Source organism: Bicyclus anynana, chromosome 22 (assembly GCF_947172395.1).
Source record: "Bicyclus anynana chromosome 22, ilBicAnyn1.1, whole genome shotgun sequence".
Classification (NCBI taxonomy): Eukaryota; Metazoa; Arthropoda; class Insecta; order Lepidoptera; family Nymphalidae; genus Bicyclus; species Bicyclus anynana.
The window spans coordinates 4,888,529-4,905,506 of record NC_069104.1 but is presented as its reverse complement, the minus strand read 5'-3'; the positions used below and the strand labels follow the sequence as shown (position 1 = coordinate 4,905,506).

Genomic DNA, 16,978 nt, shown 5'->3' with positions numbered 1-16,978 from the left:
AAATTTTCTTTTGTTTTGCCTTATGCAAATTATATAGCTAACACACAGCTAACAATGAATGTATACAGGATAGATCCAAAAGGGGTTTAAATAAAAGTTTCATTGGTTTACAATTAATATATTTATAAGCTATTATAGTTCAAATACAATAGTTAATGAAATTAAGATATTATATTGTGATCCAGTTATTAAAAAAAATATGGAATGTAAACTTTGTAATTTTATAAACATGAATAGAATTGGTTATCGGCTGAATTACCTATATGCACAGAATAAAGATGATCCAGAAAGAGCCTTTACAAGCAGTGTGGTGAAGCTGGTGAAACTAAAAAAAAAAACAAATGTCACACGTCTCCTTCACATCTGCATCCTTCATAAATTTTGAAATACATTTTATTGTATTTGCTCTATCTGCTTTGTATTGTTTAATCTGTGCATTTATGCATTATAATGAACTTATACATATTCCTGAAAAAAAATTTAGAATGAATGTAGTAATAAGTTAACTACTCTTTGTGTGTTTGTAAGAGAAAGTCAACTCAGCGGAAACATACTGTTAAATTATTTAGTTTATATGTTTAACCCATTTATCAAGAAACATGTACCAAATGCATGAAGTGCTACAAACTTTTCTAACTTGTGTGGCCAAAACTGGAACGTAACATTGAGGTGGTCGCCATTTGTAAAAGAAAACATACTAAAAGTACAACAACAGCGACACTTTCACCAGGCCAGATACGTTTGTACCACTTTAAACACCTTAATACCACGTGGAAAGCCAAACTGTCTTCCAGAAGCAGCCAACTGATCACTTCATTAATACTAGTTGAAAAAATTATAGTTTACCCACAGGATAGAATATATATGTTTGAACACACTGTGGGGGACAGCTATTTGCTACACTTTTAGTCATTGCTAATAAAAAAAATACTTACAATAATTGTCATTAAATATAACACAAGCCATAAAGCCATGTAATTTTGAGCATAAAGCTAAAGTTTTATATTCCTCTAATAAGTGAATAAAAAACAAAGTATAGTGATGATACTCTAAAATACTCAGTGCTAATAAGATTGAGAGAGCTAAGGGAAATGTTATTTACAAACAAGAGTCAAAGAGAAAATTAAAAACAAATTATAACAATTGATTATTTTTTATCGGGCAATTGCTCTAAGCTCCTTAATTCCCTATACTTATGATAACAGTGATTCTGTGGTGCTAGGGACATAGATCTGTTAGATTAATTAATAAATTGTTATTCAAATTGAAAGCTATACTTTTGTTGTTTATTAAAAAAACTAATTTTAAATATTAGCTTGGTTAATGTTATAGTGTATACTGGCACAGTTCACTTCTTATGAACATTAGTGGACTGAAATACTGAAGACGCAGACATCAAGTTCTCTATGTATTGACCTAAGACTTGGTTTTCAGAGCGTAGTTTTAAGTTTTCTTCTTTTACTGAATCAACCCTTTGTGACAGATCTGAAAAACAAGCATAATTAATTTATAAGAATGAATATGATTTGCATGAATTCTACAACATTGGGTATAATTTAAATTATGAATATTTCCTTTTTTAATTTTTAAAATATGTTGTTTAAATAATACCTTAACATAGTCACTTTAAGTAGGTATTTTAAATATTATTTTAAAATAAACTTCGAAAAAGTCGAGGTTAAAAAAACTTTATAAAAATTATAGAAAATAATCAAGTTTCAAAATGTACGCTCAGCGTTTTATATTCTTCCAGTAATAATGTTAACACAAATCATGTCAAATAATTCCTCAATCTACTGTTTTGTGATCCATTAAGGGAATTATTAGAAACAACCTTTTTTGAAACCTAATATTATAAATTACCTTAGAGACCTACCTACTTACAAACAAATAACTTTTCTGATAAAACAATGAAAATCGTGTAAATAAGAATAAAAAATATATACCATCTAAAGTGTTCTGAAGCTCTAAGACTTGAGATATTAGGCGCGCCTTTTCCTCCTGTTCATCTATTCCAGAATCTGCTTCATAACTAGCTGGTCCGTTCAACCCTGGGCTGGAAGAACCTCCCGTGTAGGAACTAGGAAGCGAATCCATTGACCGACCGTGATCCATGCGGTTGTTGTCCATATCGTCAGTTATAATCACTTGGGGATCATCGTCGGCCAAAGGAATGTTGTCATCATTACATTTTTGGATAATGGACGACATTTTACTCCAAATTCAATCCAAGTTCTTTTCTTTATTTGTTTGATTTGACAAATTAAAACAAATTGAGGAATGACATTGACAATTAGGTCAACAAATAAATCGTTTATTTGTCGTCTGTGGTTACAACCCCAGATTATGGTCACAACCTTAGAAGACAGATATATCCACAGATTAAATTTAAAGAATGCGTACACGGAACGGTGAACCAGCCCAACCCTCAGACTAATTAATAATAATATAAATCGCCTGACGCCAAACTAAATACAAATTCAAAATTAAATACATTCTTACGTTCGCACGACACGAAGCGTCGTATCGATAATTTCCAATATTATTAAAAAAAAATGGCGTCTTGTGTCTTGTTTTTTTCAGTACATTTCAGTTAAAAACGTAATTTTTATTTGTCAATGTATTGTACTTTCCATGTACTTACTTTTTTCTCATTGTTTGTGGCCATTTGTGGCTATTAGCTGTCTGTGCTTTGCCAAAGACAACATTTGACTTTGACGTTTGACACAGACGACAAATCCACATCCGTATTGTGTGTAAACTGTAAAATAAAATTATGTTTTTAATTTTGAAGAATTAAAATTTAAATTTTAAATGACTTTCTAACTTAATTACAAAAATTGTGTAAACACGTACTTAAATCAAGATAACGTGCATAAAATACATTTTTTGGAATGGCGTTGGTTATAAGAAAATCATCTCTTGACATTTTTTCCGTAGGAAAATGGATGTTACGAAGAGGTTATAATTTATTAATTTTACTTCTTCTTATTTTGTTTAGATTTGTATTGGAAATAACTTTCAGTATTACCTGCGATTATGTTTTAGATTGTCGCCTATTGTCGACTTTGCCTGAAAAAGCAGACGTTCTTGAGAATACCGAGGGAGAACAAGAAAAACCTATTCGCCCTAAGCCGAAGTTTAATAACCCTGTGCTCGAATACAGACATGTATATCCAGAATTTCTACCAGATCCTAATCCAAAATGGCGAAACAGCTTACGGGAAAAGATGGAAAGAGCTGACATGCTTAAAAGAAGGAGTCAAATCGATATCCCTGAATTTTACGTGGGTAGGTACTAGTTAAATATGATAATGTATGACCCTTTCAGTATGACGACTGCCTAGTTGGTCCAGTGTTTACCCTATGGTTTTGAATCACAAGGTCCTGGGTTCGATTCCCGGTTTGGGCTGTATATGAGAGACTGAGTTTTTCTTATATCAATCAACCCAGAGTCGGGAATTTACCCTGTGCCTCAGAGAGCATGCCAATAGTCCTCCACCCTGGCCCATTGTGGATTGGCAGACTTCACACACACACACAGAAAATTATGAAAATTCTCTGTATGCAGGTTTCCTCCAATGTTTTCCTTAACTGTTTGAGTCATGTGATATTTAATTTCTTAAAATGCACACAACTGAAAAGTTGGAGGTGCATGCCCCGGAACCAATTTGAATGTACACTATGTAAAATTATACAAAATGGAAATATCCTTCTTTTATACTGGTTTGCTTTGTATTCCTCTTATTGATATCAAAAGATTTTTAATGTCTGTTATCAACTTGACAAGGATGCATAAGGGAATTTATATATTTTGCTATGTTCAATTAAAAAAAGTAGGTCAACATGATTTTTAATTTTTTTTTAGGCTCAATATTGGCTGTGACTATATCTGACCCTCATGCACAGAGCAAGACCAACAAATTTGTTGGTATTTGCATTGAGCGCAAGGGCTGTGGGCTTAGAGCTGAGTTTATACTGAGGAATGTTATTGATCATCAGGGAGTGGAGGTGAATAATAATTTGTTTTTAGTATATTCATTTGTTTCCATTTACAAATTTTTTACTGTAATACAATGTATAATACTTATACTATACTGTACTTTTCTTACTATACTTTTTCTATACTGTATAATTTATGGATGGTTAGCTGATAATAAAAATTCCTGGACGGACACTACATCAGTCATTTTATTGGATAATGGTCCACAGTCTGATCACTGATTCAGATTTGATATCTGATATTAAAATTAAAAAAAACAATTGTTCAGCTGCTCTGGAATTATAATTGCTGTAACCTGACTTTGTTTATTACATTATCAATGTAACATTTTTTTGTAATGAATTAATATTTCAGGTCAGATATGAACTGTATGATCCTATGATACAGTCAATACAAGTGCTGAGGCTTGAGAAACGGCTTGATGACAAACTGTACTATTTGCGGGATGCACTACCAGAGTACTCCACATTCCCACTGGACATGGATCCTGAGATATTACCGGAAGGCACACCCGTACCTGTCAATCCTGTTCAGGTATATACATTTTGTAATATAACCAACAATCCTTTCCTGTAGGAATACAGAAATAAAATTTAATCTATGTTACCCTACCCCCTTTCCTAACTTCACTGAATTGTTTTGCTTTCCCGGAACCTCTTCACTACCACTTGAACTTTATGTATGGTATTAAAGTTTTAAAAAATATATACGGTCGAATTGAGAAACCTCCTCCTATTTTTGAAGTCGGTTAAAAATTCACTTTTTAGTATTATTACGAATTGTTTATCTGGAAGTATAGAAAAGTTTTTATAGACTTACAGGCATTTTTTTAATATTTCTCTGTAATAACCTACCTCATTATTCAAGCAATATTCTTTAAAAAAGAACTAATGAAATTTGTGTGCAGCTGTTTTTGAGATTTGTGCTAAGCAACACATACAGCATTTTTATATTATAGATCATCACAGATTTACTTGTGGATACTATATTTACCAGGGGCGATGGTTACAACAACCCAATTTCTATCAGCATTCAGGTTACCTTTTAATAGTTTACAAGTACAGATATTAGTAATTTAACATACTCAGCCAAAAACACGTTAACTGGTTACCCACTAGAAAATTACAGTCTTCGCTACTCATATTTATTATACATTGTGATATAAAACAAACTTTTTTGGTTTTAATTTGTGCTTCTTTTTATTATGTTCAGGTAAAGTTAAAACCAAGGCCCTGGCTTGAAAGGTGGGAACGGCAAGAGTTAAAAGGAGTCTCAAATATAGAAGAATACTTAAAAGAAAAGGACAGAGTAAGAAGGGAGTTAAGAAAAACACCATGGGAGAAATATGACTTAATGAAACAGTACAGGTAACATTGCATATCAATATCAATCTCATATCATCGTATCAATCTCACCTTAATTGTCACATTAGATATTTTATTGAGAAATAATACAATAAGGAACTTAAGTTAAATTGTCCTAATAATTACAAATCAAGGACAAGGAATGGTGGCAAGAATATTGGTTGCATATCCGCGCTGGACAGCCAGGCAACCCTTCCGTCACCGATTGAGGCAACCAGCCGCAATTAAATGAAATTTAAAATATGAAAATATTAAATAAAAAAATTCACAACATCTATACTCATAATAAAACTGGTCGAATTCTCTACATTTATTCGCAATTTGAGATTTTACTTATACTATTTGTAACACCAAAGTTACCGTGGCATAACGGACGCCAGCGCCATTTAGAATCTATACTTATAATAAGAATTCTGTACATTTCAGTCTGTCTGTCTGTCCGTGTTTTTTTGTTATTTGGGCCTCTGAAACTACTGAATGAATTCAAATGAAACTTGGCACGGTTTAAGACCATAACACGGAGAAGGTTATACTTTTTATTGCGAAAATGGGGTGAAATAGGGGTTGAAAGTTTGTATGGAAAGTCCTTCATTTTTAGAGTTACAGTTTTAAAAATTTGTTCATAAATCATAAAAAAAAACGAAATATAATGGGATTAAAAAAATTTAAAATTTAAACTCTAAAGTGGTGATATAGCGCTTGAAAGTTTACATTGATTTCCACGCGGACGAAGTCACCGGTGTCCGCTAGTACAAAATATTGTATACCCTTTTTAATCAAAAGTACAGTTTTTAAAATATTAAAAAATATAACACGCCCTTTTTCTTGAATAATATCGAAAATTACTGAAGCGACGGTTCGTGTCGTATTGACTCGACAATGTATCACTTTTTGAATTTCGTATTTGGAGCGGCTACGACACCGTCGTGTTCCGTACGCTCCATCTGTATATTATTGATTAATCTGTGAACATATTATGTTTATTATGTTTTTCAGGAAAACAATACCAGTTGAAGATCAATCGGAGATATGGAGCGAGGTGTATAACCAGTTGCATCAAATGCGGGTTTCCCGTAAGAAATTATCAAGGAAACGCTCTTTTACGATAAATAAGCCACAACTTGGTTAAATTAATAATAAATATTTTAGTCGATGATTAATAAATTAGATATAATTTTAAATGTTTTTTTTTTTTAATTTTTGCATGCGAATTTTTTATTTTATTTCCCCCTATTACTATTTTGGGAGTTAAATTTTCAATAATTAGTTCTTAGTGCTAATCTATCGCAATTACACATTCACGGTGCTAATCCCAATAGATTCAGTCTTTCCTTAAAATATTTTTGTTAGGAATAGTAGGGTGCAAGATTAAATGAATATCTGTATGAGGATGAGCCAAGAGGGATTTCCCTCATACGAAATACGCCTTGAATACCCTCCTACGGACTGTTTCTTGCTAAAATGTCAAGTTTCCTTTTCTGTCTACAATTACTAAAAAAGTATTGGTACTCATAGCACAAGAAGCTTACGATGGAGATTGCAAAACGAACAGAAGCCGAAATTAATGGTATTGATTGGTATATCCTTCAATGAAGTCACAAGTCCTGTTCTTTTCCGTAAGCTTTTGCCTGGGTTTAAGATTTTTTGAGCTAAATATTGCGATCGAGCCAAATATTGTATGAATAATCATTAGCATATCTGATTAGCTTTGTATTAATAAAACTTAAATAATTTAAAAATCCAATAAATCTATGTAAAAATCTATTCTGTGAATAATTTCGTCTCGGAGACAAAAAAATAAAGTAGTGTTCTCTGTCTATGCGTTTTCTAACTCTTATTGTTTGCAATAGATGGCGTAACAAGTCAAAAATGCGTAACAGATAGTAGAAATGAATTTGACTTTGACAGTAAAATAGTAAAAAGTATTTTTATACTATACGAATACGACAATTTATCCGATAACAATACGATTCGATTGTCGGTGCTCGATACTACCGAAGATTACTGAATATTTGAGTCCTATCGTAGTCGTACGTTTCCCGTAAGATGTAAATAAGCTTCAAAAGTGCAATACGCGTGAGGTACGGAAGGTTCGCAGATTAAATTAATTTGATTTCTTGGATAGAAATTGAATGCATATCGAAGTATTGTCATACAAAACAATCAAGTTATAAGACAATTAATTATATCGGCAATGTTGTGTTAAGTTTTCTATAGTGTAATAAAGTTTTCAATGTGAACTTCTTGTTGGAAATTTCGTGTTGCAGTGATACTGAATACACCTGTCGCCGGTGAGTATTGTGCTGTGTACTAACTTGTTTTAATAAAATTGTGAATGAGTAAGTCACAACTTACAATACTTTTTAAAAACCTACAGGTGGTTCAGGTCTATGATATAACGATAATACAGTTTTCAAGATATACAAACCATCTTTGCTTTGATATCGTTTTACGTTTGCATGTAACAAATTGCAATTGCATCGGTCCAACCTTGATTTATCGATTTGCGTGTACGAGCAATTAGTTTAGAACACTATTTTTTTTTTGTTTATTGTTATCATGTCTTTGTTTGTTCAATGTCTGTTAGGAAATAAAGATTTTCCATTACAGTTTTAAAAATCACAAATCTTTGCCCTACTAATAGATTTATTTGTGTAAGTGACTTATAAGTTAAGAAGTTCAAGCCTTTGTATTTCTTATTTGTGATATCAATAATTTAAGTAAAAAACAAATGTATTGACACATTTTTTAATTTCTTAACACATTTGTGTGTATTTTTAGATTTTGAAATAAAATTTATGAAAGACAACAATTATTCATAGTGATTCATTTGGAGACCTCCATGCAGGTTTGTTGTATCTCAAACCTGCATGGAGGCAGAAATAAGCATCGTGATAGCACTTTCCCAGATAAGTTCTGGGGCCTTACCACAATCTCTTATATCCATAGCGATTCCATAATATTTTGACTTTTCATACCCTGACGACCATTACGCTGGAGGATTGTTTGCCAATATAAGACATAACCAACCATTTCATTGACTCAATTCATACAACTTACTAAGGTATAGTTGGATGCAATATTTTTGATGTTTCCGGACACCGGATGTTTTTTTCACCAAAAAGATACATTATCAGAGAATAATATAGACTATTTTATCCTTTTAGAATTGAAACTGCGAGGTTCTGCTAGTTAATAATAAAATAACTGTTATCTCAAAAGTTTAGTTATTTATACTACACTAAAATACAAACTTTTTAAATTTTTATCTTTGGAGTGGTTAACCAGATTTTAATGGAGGTTATTGAGTAACATATTTTTTTCATTTTTATACTATTAATAAAAAAAAAATAACATGGTTCCTCCTATTTGTAAAAACAACATATTACACAAATAAGTCACAGGTGACCATTTGTAGTAAATAAAAGTAAATGCTTTGTAAAAGGTATATACAGATAGTTGTTGGACGAACATGCATTTGTTAAACTGCAGGACTTCCAGCAAAGCAGAATATTTATAAATTATCATCTGTGTGAGAGAATTGTTGGTAAACATATATCTATGCTACGAAGCTCCTCCTTGTAGTGTAATAACTTAACAATGCATTTCTGTTGTGCTTTTTTATTTATTCCTTTAGACAATGCATTTCTGTTGTGCTTTTTTATTTATTCCTTTAGATTATACACACATGCAATAATGGCAATTGTGCTGATGGTTTATGTTATTCTGTCATTTGTGTAGAAGAAAGCAAAGCTGATTGCTTCTTTGTAAAGTCACCAATTCATTCAATATATAACATTGAGCATAGGCAAAAGTTAGTATATTAAAACTAAGCACTTGGATACCACAGATAGGACCTGAGCCTTTCTGTGGTATACCTAAAAGCCTAGCCAAACACACCTAGTGTTACTATGACACTCTCATTTGCTGGAGAAAACATCCTGGAATTAATCACTCCAAAGAGCTGAAAAATCCTTCAATAAAAAGGCTGCTTTAGAACTACTAGTGCTCAGTATGAAACACCTATGTATCTTAGTGTGGCCACTTACCAGACACTGTGGACTTAATAGACACTTGTTGAACCTTGAGCTCCGGGACACAGATCTGGTTTAACCTTAAGCTCCAGGACACAGATCTGTGCAGACCCTGTCTAAAGGCAGAGGAAATACCTCTGCTCATGCAACAATGCAACCAACATTTCATAGTAAACCCGGAGGAGGTAAAACACATCCCAATCAAGAATACTGCTGCTGTTCTTGGCCGCAACCAGAATTGGAGGGGAAATTTAGTCAGTGGCGATCACAATACATCAGTAGAGGTCAACGTGATACAGGGCCTCCGTGAAGACCTGCTGAGCCGCTACATTGAGAAGAAGAAGAAGTAGTATATTAGGCTGAGTTTGTTGTGGGCTCTTCTGGGACCAAGGCACTTTTGGAAACCATGTAACCACCTCCACGTAAGCCTCCCACACGCAAGACCAGGACCACTTAGGAAAACCTCAATCAACCCAGCCGGGTTTCAAACCTAGGACAATCGTCTTGCGCCACGAAAGTCAACGAACTTGTTGGGATACTAATAATTCTAAAGTATCAAAGGTGTCATGTATCTCGGTAGGTGATGCTTTCACACTCTGTGCGTTCGTTTTGTTGTCATCCGGTTTCGTAAGCTAGATAAACGAAGTGTAGATAAGTTAAGCTCGTAAGACAACGCCCCAAAGATTTGGCTATAAATATAAACCATACAAAATATGTATCCCTCTGAAATTCGAGCTTCTGAATGAGTGTGCAATCTAAATATGTCATTAAAATGGTTTAACAAATCTTGACGACATTCTAGCGCACTTTTATGCTGTGATTTTCATCAGTTTTTCTGGGTTCGATACCGACTTCGGTTCCGACCGGTCTTGTCTATCGGCTTTCGCCTGGATATTTACCATCCTACCGGCAAAGACTTACCGCCAATTTTTTAGCGTTGCGGTACGGTGCTGCGTTGAAATCGTTAGAATATCGCCTATCATTAGGTATAGACTGCATCGCCACTTTCCACAAATATGAGTTCACAGTCAAGAGTTAACTTGTCTTAGGAGATCGTTAAAACGTCAAAGCCGCGGTTCCAGTCAGACTTAGAAAGATGTCCGGGTCCTCACTTTGTTCTAGCTAGGGTTTATCTGGCATAGCTATTGCGCTCATCCATTCCCTGATTTATATCTATATACTCTTATGCTGACTATACCCTATGGGGTATCAATTATACCTGGGTTGATCAATAATGCCATAGCAGAATCACTACTTATAGTGATTCTACTATGTCTTGGCTATTATAAGAGCGAATCAGTAATAACAAAACGATTTGCATCCACATTTCTAATATGCATACCAAAAATTTGGAATGCCCTTCCGGTGTTTGTGTTTTCTGACTCTTTATAATAATTTAAACTATCTTCAAAGCAAGAGTGAATAGGCATTTTCTCGATAAGCGCGCTCCAACATAGACCGCATTAATGCTTTCCATCAGGCTTAATTATTGTAGTCAAGCGCAAGCCTATCCTATCCTACTAATATTATAAACGCGAAAGTTTGTATGGATGTTTGGATGTTTGTTACTCTTTAACGCCGCTACTACTGAAGCGATTTGGCTGAAATTTGGAATGGAAATAGATTTTACTCTTAGGCACAGGCTACTTTTTATCCCGAAAAAATTTGCGAAAACTGATGATTTTGATGATATGAATGTTTGTTACTCTTTCATTCCTCAACTACTGAACCGAATTAGCTGAAATTTATAGCCTGGATTAATACATAGACTAATTTTAATCCCGGAAAAATCCATGGTTCCCAAAAGATTTGTGAAAAACTAAATTCCACGCGGACTATATTGCATAAAAAACACTCAACAATGCCGATGCGCGTCTTTGCGGCTATTCCTATTCGGAAGCCTGACTTCAGATACTTATATGACGCGAGTTGTACTAAAATAATTTTATTGGTTCCTTTTTAACAGTCGAAAGTCGTGTTACGGCGTTTGGATGTACGCTGCCATCTGACTTCATACACAAGGGAATTGGGGACTTCTAAATTTCTACACGTCATTTAAAACTTCCTTTCGTGACAGTAAAACCTAATTTTGGAAGTCATTTATTGCTTGTAGTTTCTCGGGCGCCATTCCCGTTTATGGGTGTTCCATGAAAAGAGTTATGTTGTCATAAACGGCGCCAAACTTTTTCCTATGTGTTACGAAAGTCGAAACAAATTCCGCTTCCTAGTTTTCTATAACAGGAACACGGGTGTTGTTTAACTGCGTAAATTCGGGAAGTGAAATCCGAAAATAAATCTTCTTTTGGTAATAAAAAATGTTATTCATGACTACTGTCATTTATTTTATATTAATACAAGTAGACTCCGCGCGATTTCACTCGCGTGGTTTTCGTTCCCGTAGCAATACGGGAATAAAATATAGCGTAGGTATCATTATTATCATCATTATCAACCCATATTCGGCTCACTGCTGAGCTTGAGTCTCCTCTCAGAATGAGAGGGAGTTTGGCTAATAGTCCACCGCGCTGGCCCAATGCGGATTGGCAGACTTCACACACGCAGAGAATTAAGAAAATTATCTGATGTGCAGGTTTCCTCACGATGTTTTCCTTCACCGTTTGAGACACGTGATATTTAATTTCTTAAAATGCACACAACTGAAAAGTTGGAGGTGCATGCCCCGGATGGGATTCGAACCTGCGCCCTCCGGAATCGGAGGCAGAGGTCATATCCACTTGGCTATCACGTCTTACAAGCGTAGGTAGCGTAGCGTAGGTATAGCACTAGCAATTTTTCAAATCGGTTCATTAGGTAGTTCCAGAGCCTATTCAAAACATGCAAACGAACAAATATTTCCTCTATAGAATACTAGCGGACGCCTGCGACTTCATCCGCCCATAGACCTCCTTCATTCCGCCCTATCGCAAAATCCGTTTTTAGTGGATACCTGCTCACTATAAACTACCTCCCTGCCAAATTTCAACATTGTACATCAAGCGGTTATCGAGATTTCGTGATGAATGACCTTTCACATTTATATATTAAGATTAGTATAGATATCCGTAATACTTATTAATTATTTCCCGACGCCCTGCGGTTTTATCCGCGTAGTTCCTGTTCCTGTGAGAAAACGGGAATAAAATATAGCATATGATACCCACAAATAACGTAGCTTTCTGGTGGTTAATAGAATTTTCAACACGTCAAATATGAATAAAAACGCCCCGATATTACCAACGTCATAGCTATCTGGTACACATTTATTAATTCCGCAATCGATACAGTTTATCACATTATCAGCAATGTTTGACTGGTTAAATCCCGCTTTACATACAGAAATGTATACATAGTTAATGCACGGCCTTGCTAAAATGCCTGTTATCACCTAATACATAACCATAACAATGTTATCTCGGGTACATATACCTTGGTTGTATATGAATTTCACATAGAAAGTACTTCTACGATGTGAAAAGTTATGAATGTATACATTTGTAGCTTTCATTATCAATCCGATGAGGAAATGAGATCATCAACGTGTCGCGAAGCTAAAGTAGCAATGGGCGGGGCACATAGTTCGAAGAGCCAATCGCTGTTGGGGTCCCAAGGTGCTGGAATGGCGGCCCCGCACCAGAAAGCGCAGTGTTGGTGGAACCCCCACCAAGTGGACTGACGACATCAAGCGAGTCGCAGGTATTCGCTGGATGCAGGTGGCTCAGTATCGTGATGTTTTGAAGTCCCTACAAAAGGCCTATGTCTGCAGTGGACGTCCACCGACTGACATGATGATGATTGATGATAAATATCAATCCATATTCGGCTCACTGCTGAGCACGAGTCACCTCTCAGAAAGAGGGCCAATAATCCACCATGCTGGCCCAATGCAGATTTGCAAACTGCACACACGTAGAGAATTATCTCTCGGTATGCTCGAAAAATTCTCAGGTATTTCATTACTTTCGGAGCTACAGGGATTTTTAGAGTCAGATTTGCGGCGCTGCCGCGGATCCCTGAAAAACGCTCCATACAAAATGGCACGAGTTAGTGACGTCGTTGGCTCGCTGATCGTTTATATTAGTATGGGCGTTCAAACAAAATTACTAATATCTTTGTTATTTGTGCGTTTATGTTAATAGTTCATTTTTGAAAAATGTCACATTTAATGTAAGGAAGCTAAAACTGTATGAATTTTTATCTAATTACGATAAAAGATTTTTATTAGATTTTGAAATTTTATAATCTTATTTATTTTTATGTATAAATTAATTAACATTGACCTTATTTACCCGAATTTATGATAAAAATCAATATATTCCAACCTAGTCATCATCCCCATTATTATTATTAACAACGAATGCTCCCTTATCCGTTTGTAAAATTCTTATTTCACGTATCACCCGGGCACCGTAATTTTTTCCGGGATGAAATAGCTAGTGTTTATCCAGAGTAAAATTTTTCTCCATGCCAAATTCAGTCAAATCGTTTTTTTTTTATCTTGTATTTAAAAAATAACCAAAATTAAAAAAATAAAGCGTTAAATATTATATAAGAGAAAAACAAAAAAGTACAATGTTTCCGCCCGGGATCGAACCGGGGGCCTTGTGCGTGTGAAGCACACGTGATAACCGCTACACTACGGAAACGTATTCGTTTGGTGCTAAAATATAGTGCATTTAATACAGTGCCGAGTACTTGACTGATTTAGTAAACATTCATAGTTGTTTAGCATTTGATTTATGTTATTATCTTTCGTTGATTAAATTATGAGGCATTAAACGTTAATTATGCATATTATATTATGACTAGCTGACGCCGCGCAGTTTCTCCCGCGTGGTTCCCGTTCCCGTAGGAATATGGGGATAATATATACATATAGCCTTCCTCGATAAATGGGCTATCTAACGCTGAATGTATTTTTCAAATAGGACCAGTAGTTCCTGAGATTAACGCGTTCAATCAAACAAACTCTTCAGATTTATAATATTAGTATAGATTTGGGGACTAGCCTATCTATCTAACATATAGGAAATGACTTCTGCCTTCGGGTCGGAGGTTCGAATCCGGACCGGGGCATGTACCTCCCAAATTTTCAGTAATATGCATTTTAAGAAATTAAATATCACGTGTCTCAAAAGCTGAAGGAATAACATCGTGAAGAAACCTGCATTGAATTGCATGAAAATTTTCTCAATTATCTACGTGTGTGAAGTCTGACAATCCGCATCGGGCCAGTGTTAGGTGTACTTAAACCTAACCCTTCACATTCTGAGAGGAGGCTCTTGCTCAACAGCGACCCTAACCTGCAAGACATGATTGTAGTCAGGCGCAAACCTGTCCATCATCAATGCTCATTAGATAACATATTTTGACGACCTCCGTCGCGCAGTGGTGTGCGCGTTGGATTTCCAAGACGGAGGTCCTGGATTCGATCCCCGGCTGGGCCGATTGAGGTTTTCGTAATAGGTCCAGGTCTGGCTGGTTGCTTCGGCCGTTACCACCGTACTGGCAAAGACGTACCGCCAAGCGATTTAGCGTTACAGAACGATGTCGTGTAGAAACCGAAAAGAGTGGGGGTTTTAATCCAATTTCCGTCTAGTCAAGTTAGTCAGAGGCTAACATGTAGAGAATAAAAAAAATAAACCTCTTTGTTTACCATGATCGGTGACGACAGTTATGTCGTAATACTCAAACCGCCCTTAACCATTAATTGATAGTTAATTACAAGATGACTGCCACAGCTATTCAATATAATATTATGTATAGAATGTTGTACGTCCATTACTATTATGAAACTATAACGGGTCTGTGTTTGTTCATTAGAGATATTATTTAAAAACTAATTAGAGACATCTGAAGCAAATACAATACTTATTAGCATTTTTTGTATAGCAAGCAAAAACTAGTGAAAGGATTTCAATGGAGACATGACCTCTATCACAATGAGCTATAAACTATCATTAACTACCCGCATCCGGCTCACTGTTGAGCACGAGTCTCCTCTTAGAAAGCGAGGGGTTAGGCTAAAAGTCCACCGCGCTGGTCCAATACGAATTGGAGGTGCATATCCCGGACCGTATTCGAACCTACATCCTTCGAATCAAAGGATGAAGTCATATCACGGCACTCTATAACCTCTAGTTTTATTTATCTCAAATAATAATTAGAAGTTGGAACCTATGAATAGAAACTCAAGTAACCGATTGTATATTAGAACCTATAAATATTTGCCTGTTTAGTAAGTAGATTGGAATATTGGGCGAAGTCCAGCTGGCCTATTTCCTATTTTGGTCTTTATTATCAACCCATCAAAATAAAAAACGAATCGATTGACAAAATGTCATCCACATACTACGATACAAATTACAAATGTCATCCGGTGCTTACTGGTGGATATCATATAGTATACATGACACTTTGTCAATTGACTTGTTGTCAATTTCAATATGTTGATAATAAAGACCAAAATAGTGAATATGCCAGCAGGATAGAAACTAGTACGCACATAAAACTGATATCCATGATGCTTCGGAGATAAAACCGATAGTCATCGCTATTGCAATCACCGAAACAAAGAGGCAAGCAAGTAATTATAATGAAGAATGCGTGTTTAATTAAAGGTTCCATCAATTAGTACTGTTGATTTATTGCGAATGGTAATGATTTCCATTACCATTCGCAATAAATCAACAGTGGTATTTTTTGTCGTTTTGGTAAAAAAAATATGTAGTGAAAATCTGTAAAAAAAAAAATTTTTTCTGAACGTTAAGTGCTGTGAGCTCCTAATGGGACCTCAGCGGCGTTACCGGGGATTTTGGCAAGTGCAGAAGCATCAAACTTATGGGGCCTGAAGGCCGAAACAAAAGATGTTGGCGAAACGAGAAAAGAACGAACGAACGAGGAAGGAGAAGCCCTTGGAGAGCCAAGGGCTTTTCTTCTGAGACTCGGCCCTTGGCTTAGAGGACCATTCTGGTATGGTGTACCTGAAAAACCACGTCCGGGTGACGTTAGATATAGGAGACCTCGTCTTCGCCGGCGAAGACGCTGTGTAGCTTGTGTTTGTGTTGCCAGGGAAGTCTTGTCGGTCGTTATGTCATCGTCAGGATCGTAAAAGACGATTTTCGTTAAGAAAGTGTTGAGTGATATGTTGGAAATCAGTTTTTAACAAGGCTTTTGCGAGGTTTCGATTTCAAAAAAAAAGTAAATTCAAAGTAATAAAAATGGTTTTAAGTTAAAATATCATCAGATATCGTAATTAACGATGTTATTAAGTAGTGCGATAACTTGGAAAATGCTGCCTAATTCGTTGCGAAGGCATGCTGCGACTAGTACGGCTATCACCAAACCTTAGTAAATTTAAAAATAATTATTTAATTAATTCATTAAGAGAGTTTTCATAGTCAAACACGAAAACTTGGTTACAAGGCAAGTCTTTCATTTGTTGTTATATAGATAACTAGCGGACGCCCGCGACTTCGTCCGCGTAAAAATTGATGTAAACTTCTCTACCTCTACCTTACCCTGCTCGTAAACCTACCCAACCCTACCCTACCCTACCCTACCCTACCCCTACCTTACTC

At 35.4% G+C, this 16,978-nt stretch overlaps 3 protein-coding genes and 1 non-coding gene across 4 annotated transcripts in view; 2 read left to right on the top strand and 2 right to left on the bottom strand.

Annotated features, from left to right (window-relative positions):
- Positions 1-97: 97 nt before the first annotated feature.
- LOC112046845 (short coiled-coil protein homolog) lies at positions 98-2,289 on the bottom strand. The gene is made up of 2 exons (XM_024083665.2): positions 1,947-2,289; positions 98-1,485 (listed from the first exon to the last, which is right to left on the bottom strand). Exons 1-2 carry the CDS (start codon positions 2,209-2,211, stop codon positions 1,349-1,351), a joined length of 402 nt encoding a protein of 133 aa, XP_023939433.1. The 5' UTR covers positions 2,212-2,289; the 3' UTR covers positions 98-1,348.
- A 436-nt stretch (positions 2,290-2,725) lies between these two features.
- Positions 2,726-6,548, top strand: LOC112046848 (39S ribosomal protein L19, mitochondrial). The gene is made up of 6 exons (XM_024083669.2): positions 2,726-2,961; positions 3,049-3,291; positions 3,869-4,011; positions 4,358-4,537; positions 5,216-5,370; positions 6,364-6,548. The coding sequence occupies exons 1-6, from the start codon at positions 2,895-2,897 to the stop codon at positions 6,494-6,496; spliced, it is 921 nt and encodes a 306-aa protein (XP_023939437.1). The 5' UTR covers positions 2,726-2,894; the 3' UTR covers positions 6,497-6,548.
- An 876-nt stretch (positions 6,549-7,424) lies between these two features.
- LOC112046846 (klarsicht protein) overlaps positions 7,425-16,978 on the top strand; it is a 326,360-nt gene continuing 316,806 nt past the window's right edge. Inside the window, exon 1 of the mRNA XM_052888461.1 lies at positions 7,425-7,658. The gene's annotated coding sequence lies outside the window, so the exon portion shown is untranslated. The remainder of the gene's footprint in view (positions 7,659-16,978) is intronic.
- On the bottom strand, positions 13,972-14,044 carry Trnav-cac (transfer RNA valine (anticodon CAC)). Its single transcript has one exon. It is a non-coding gene; the product is annotated as a tRNA-Val (tRNA).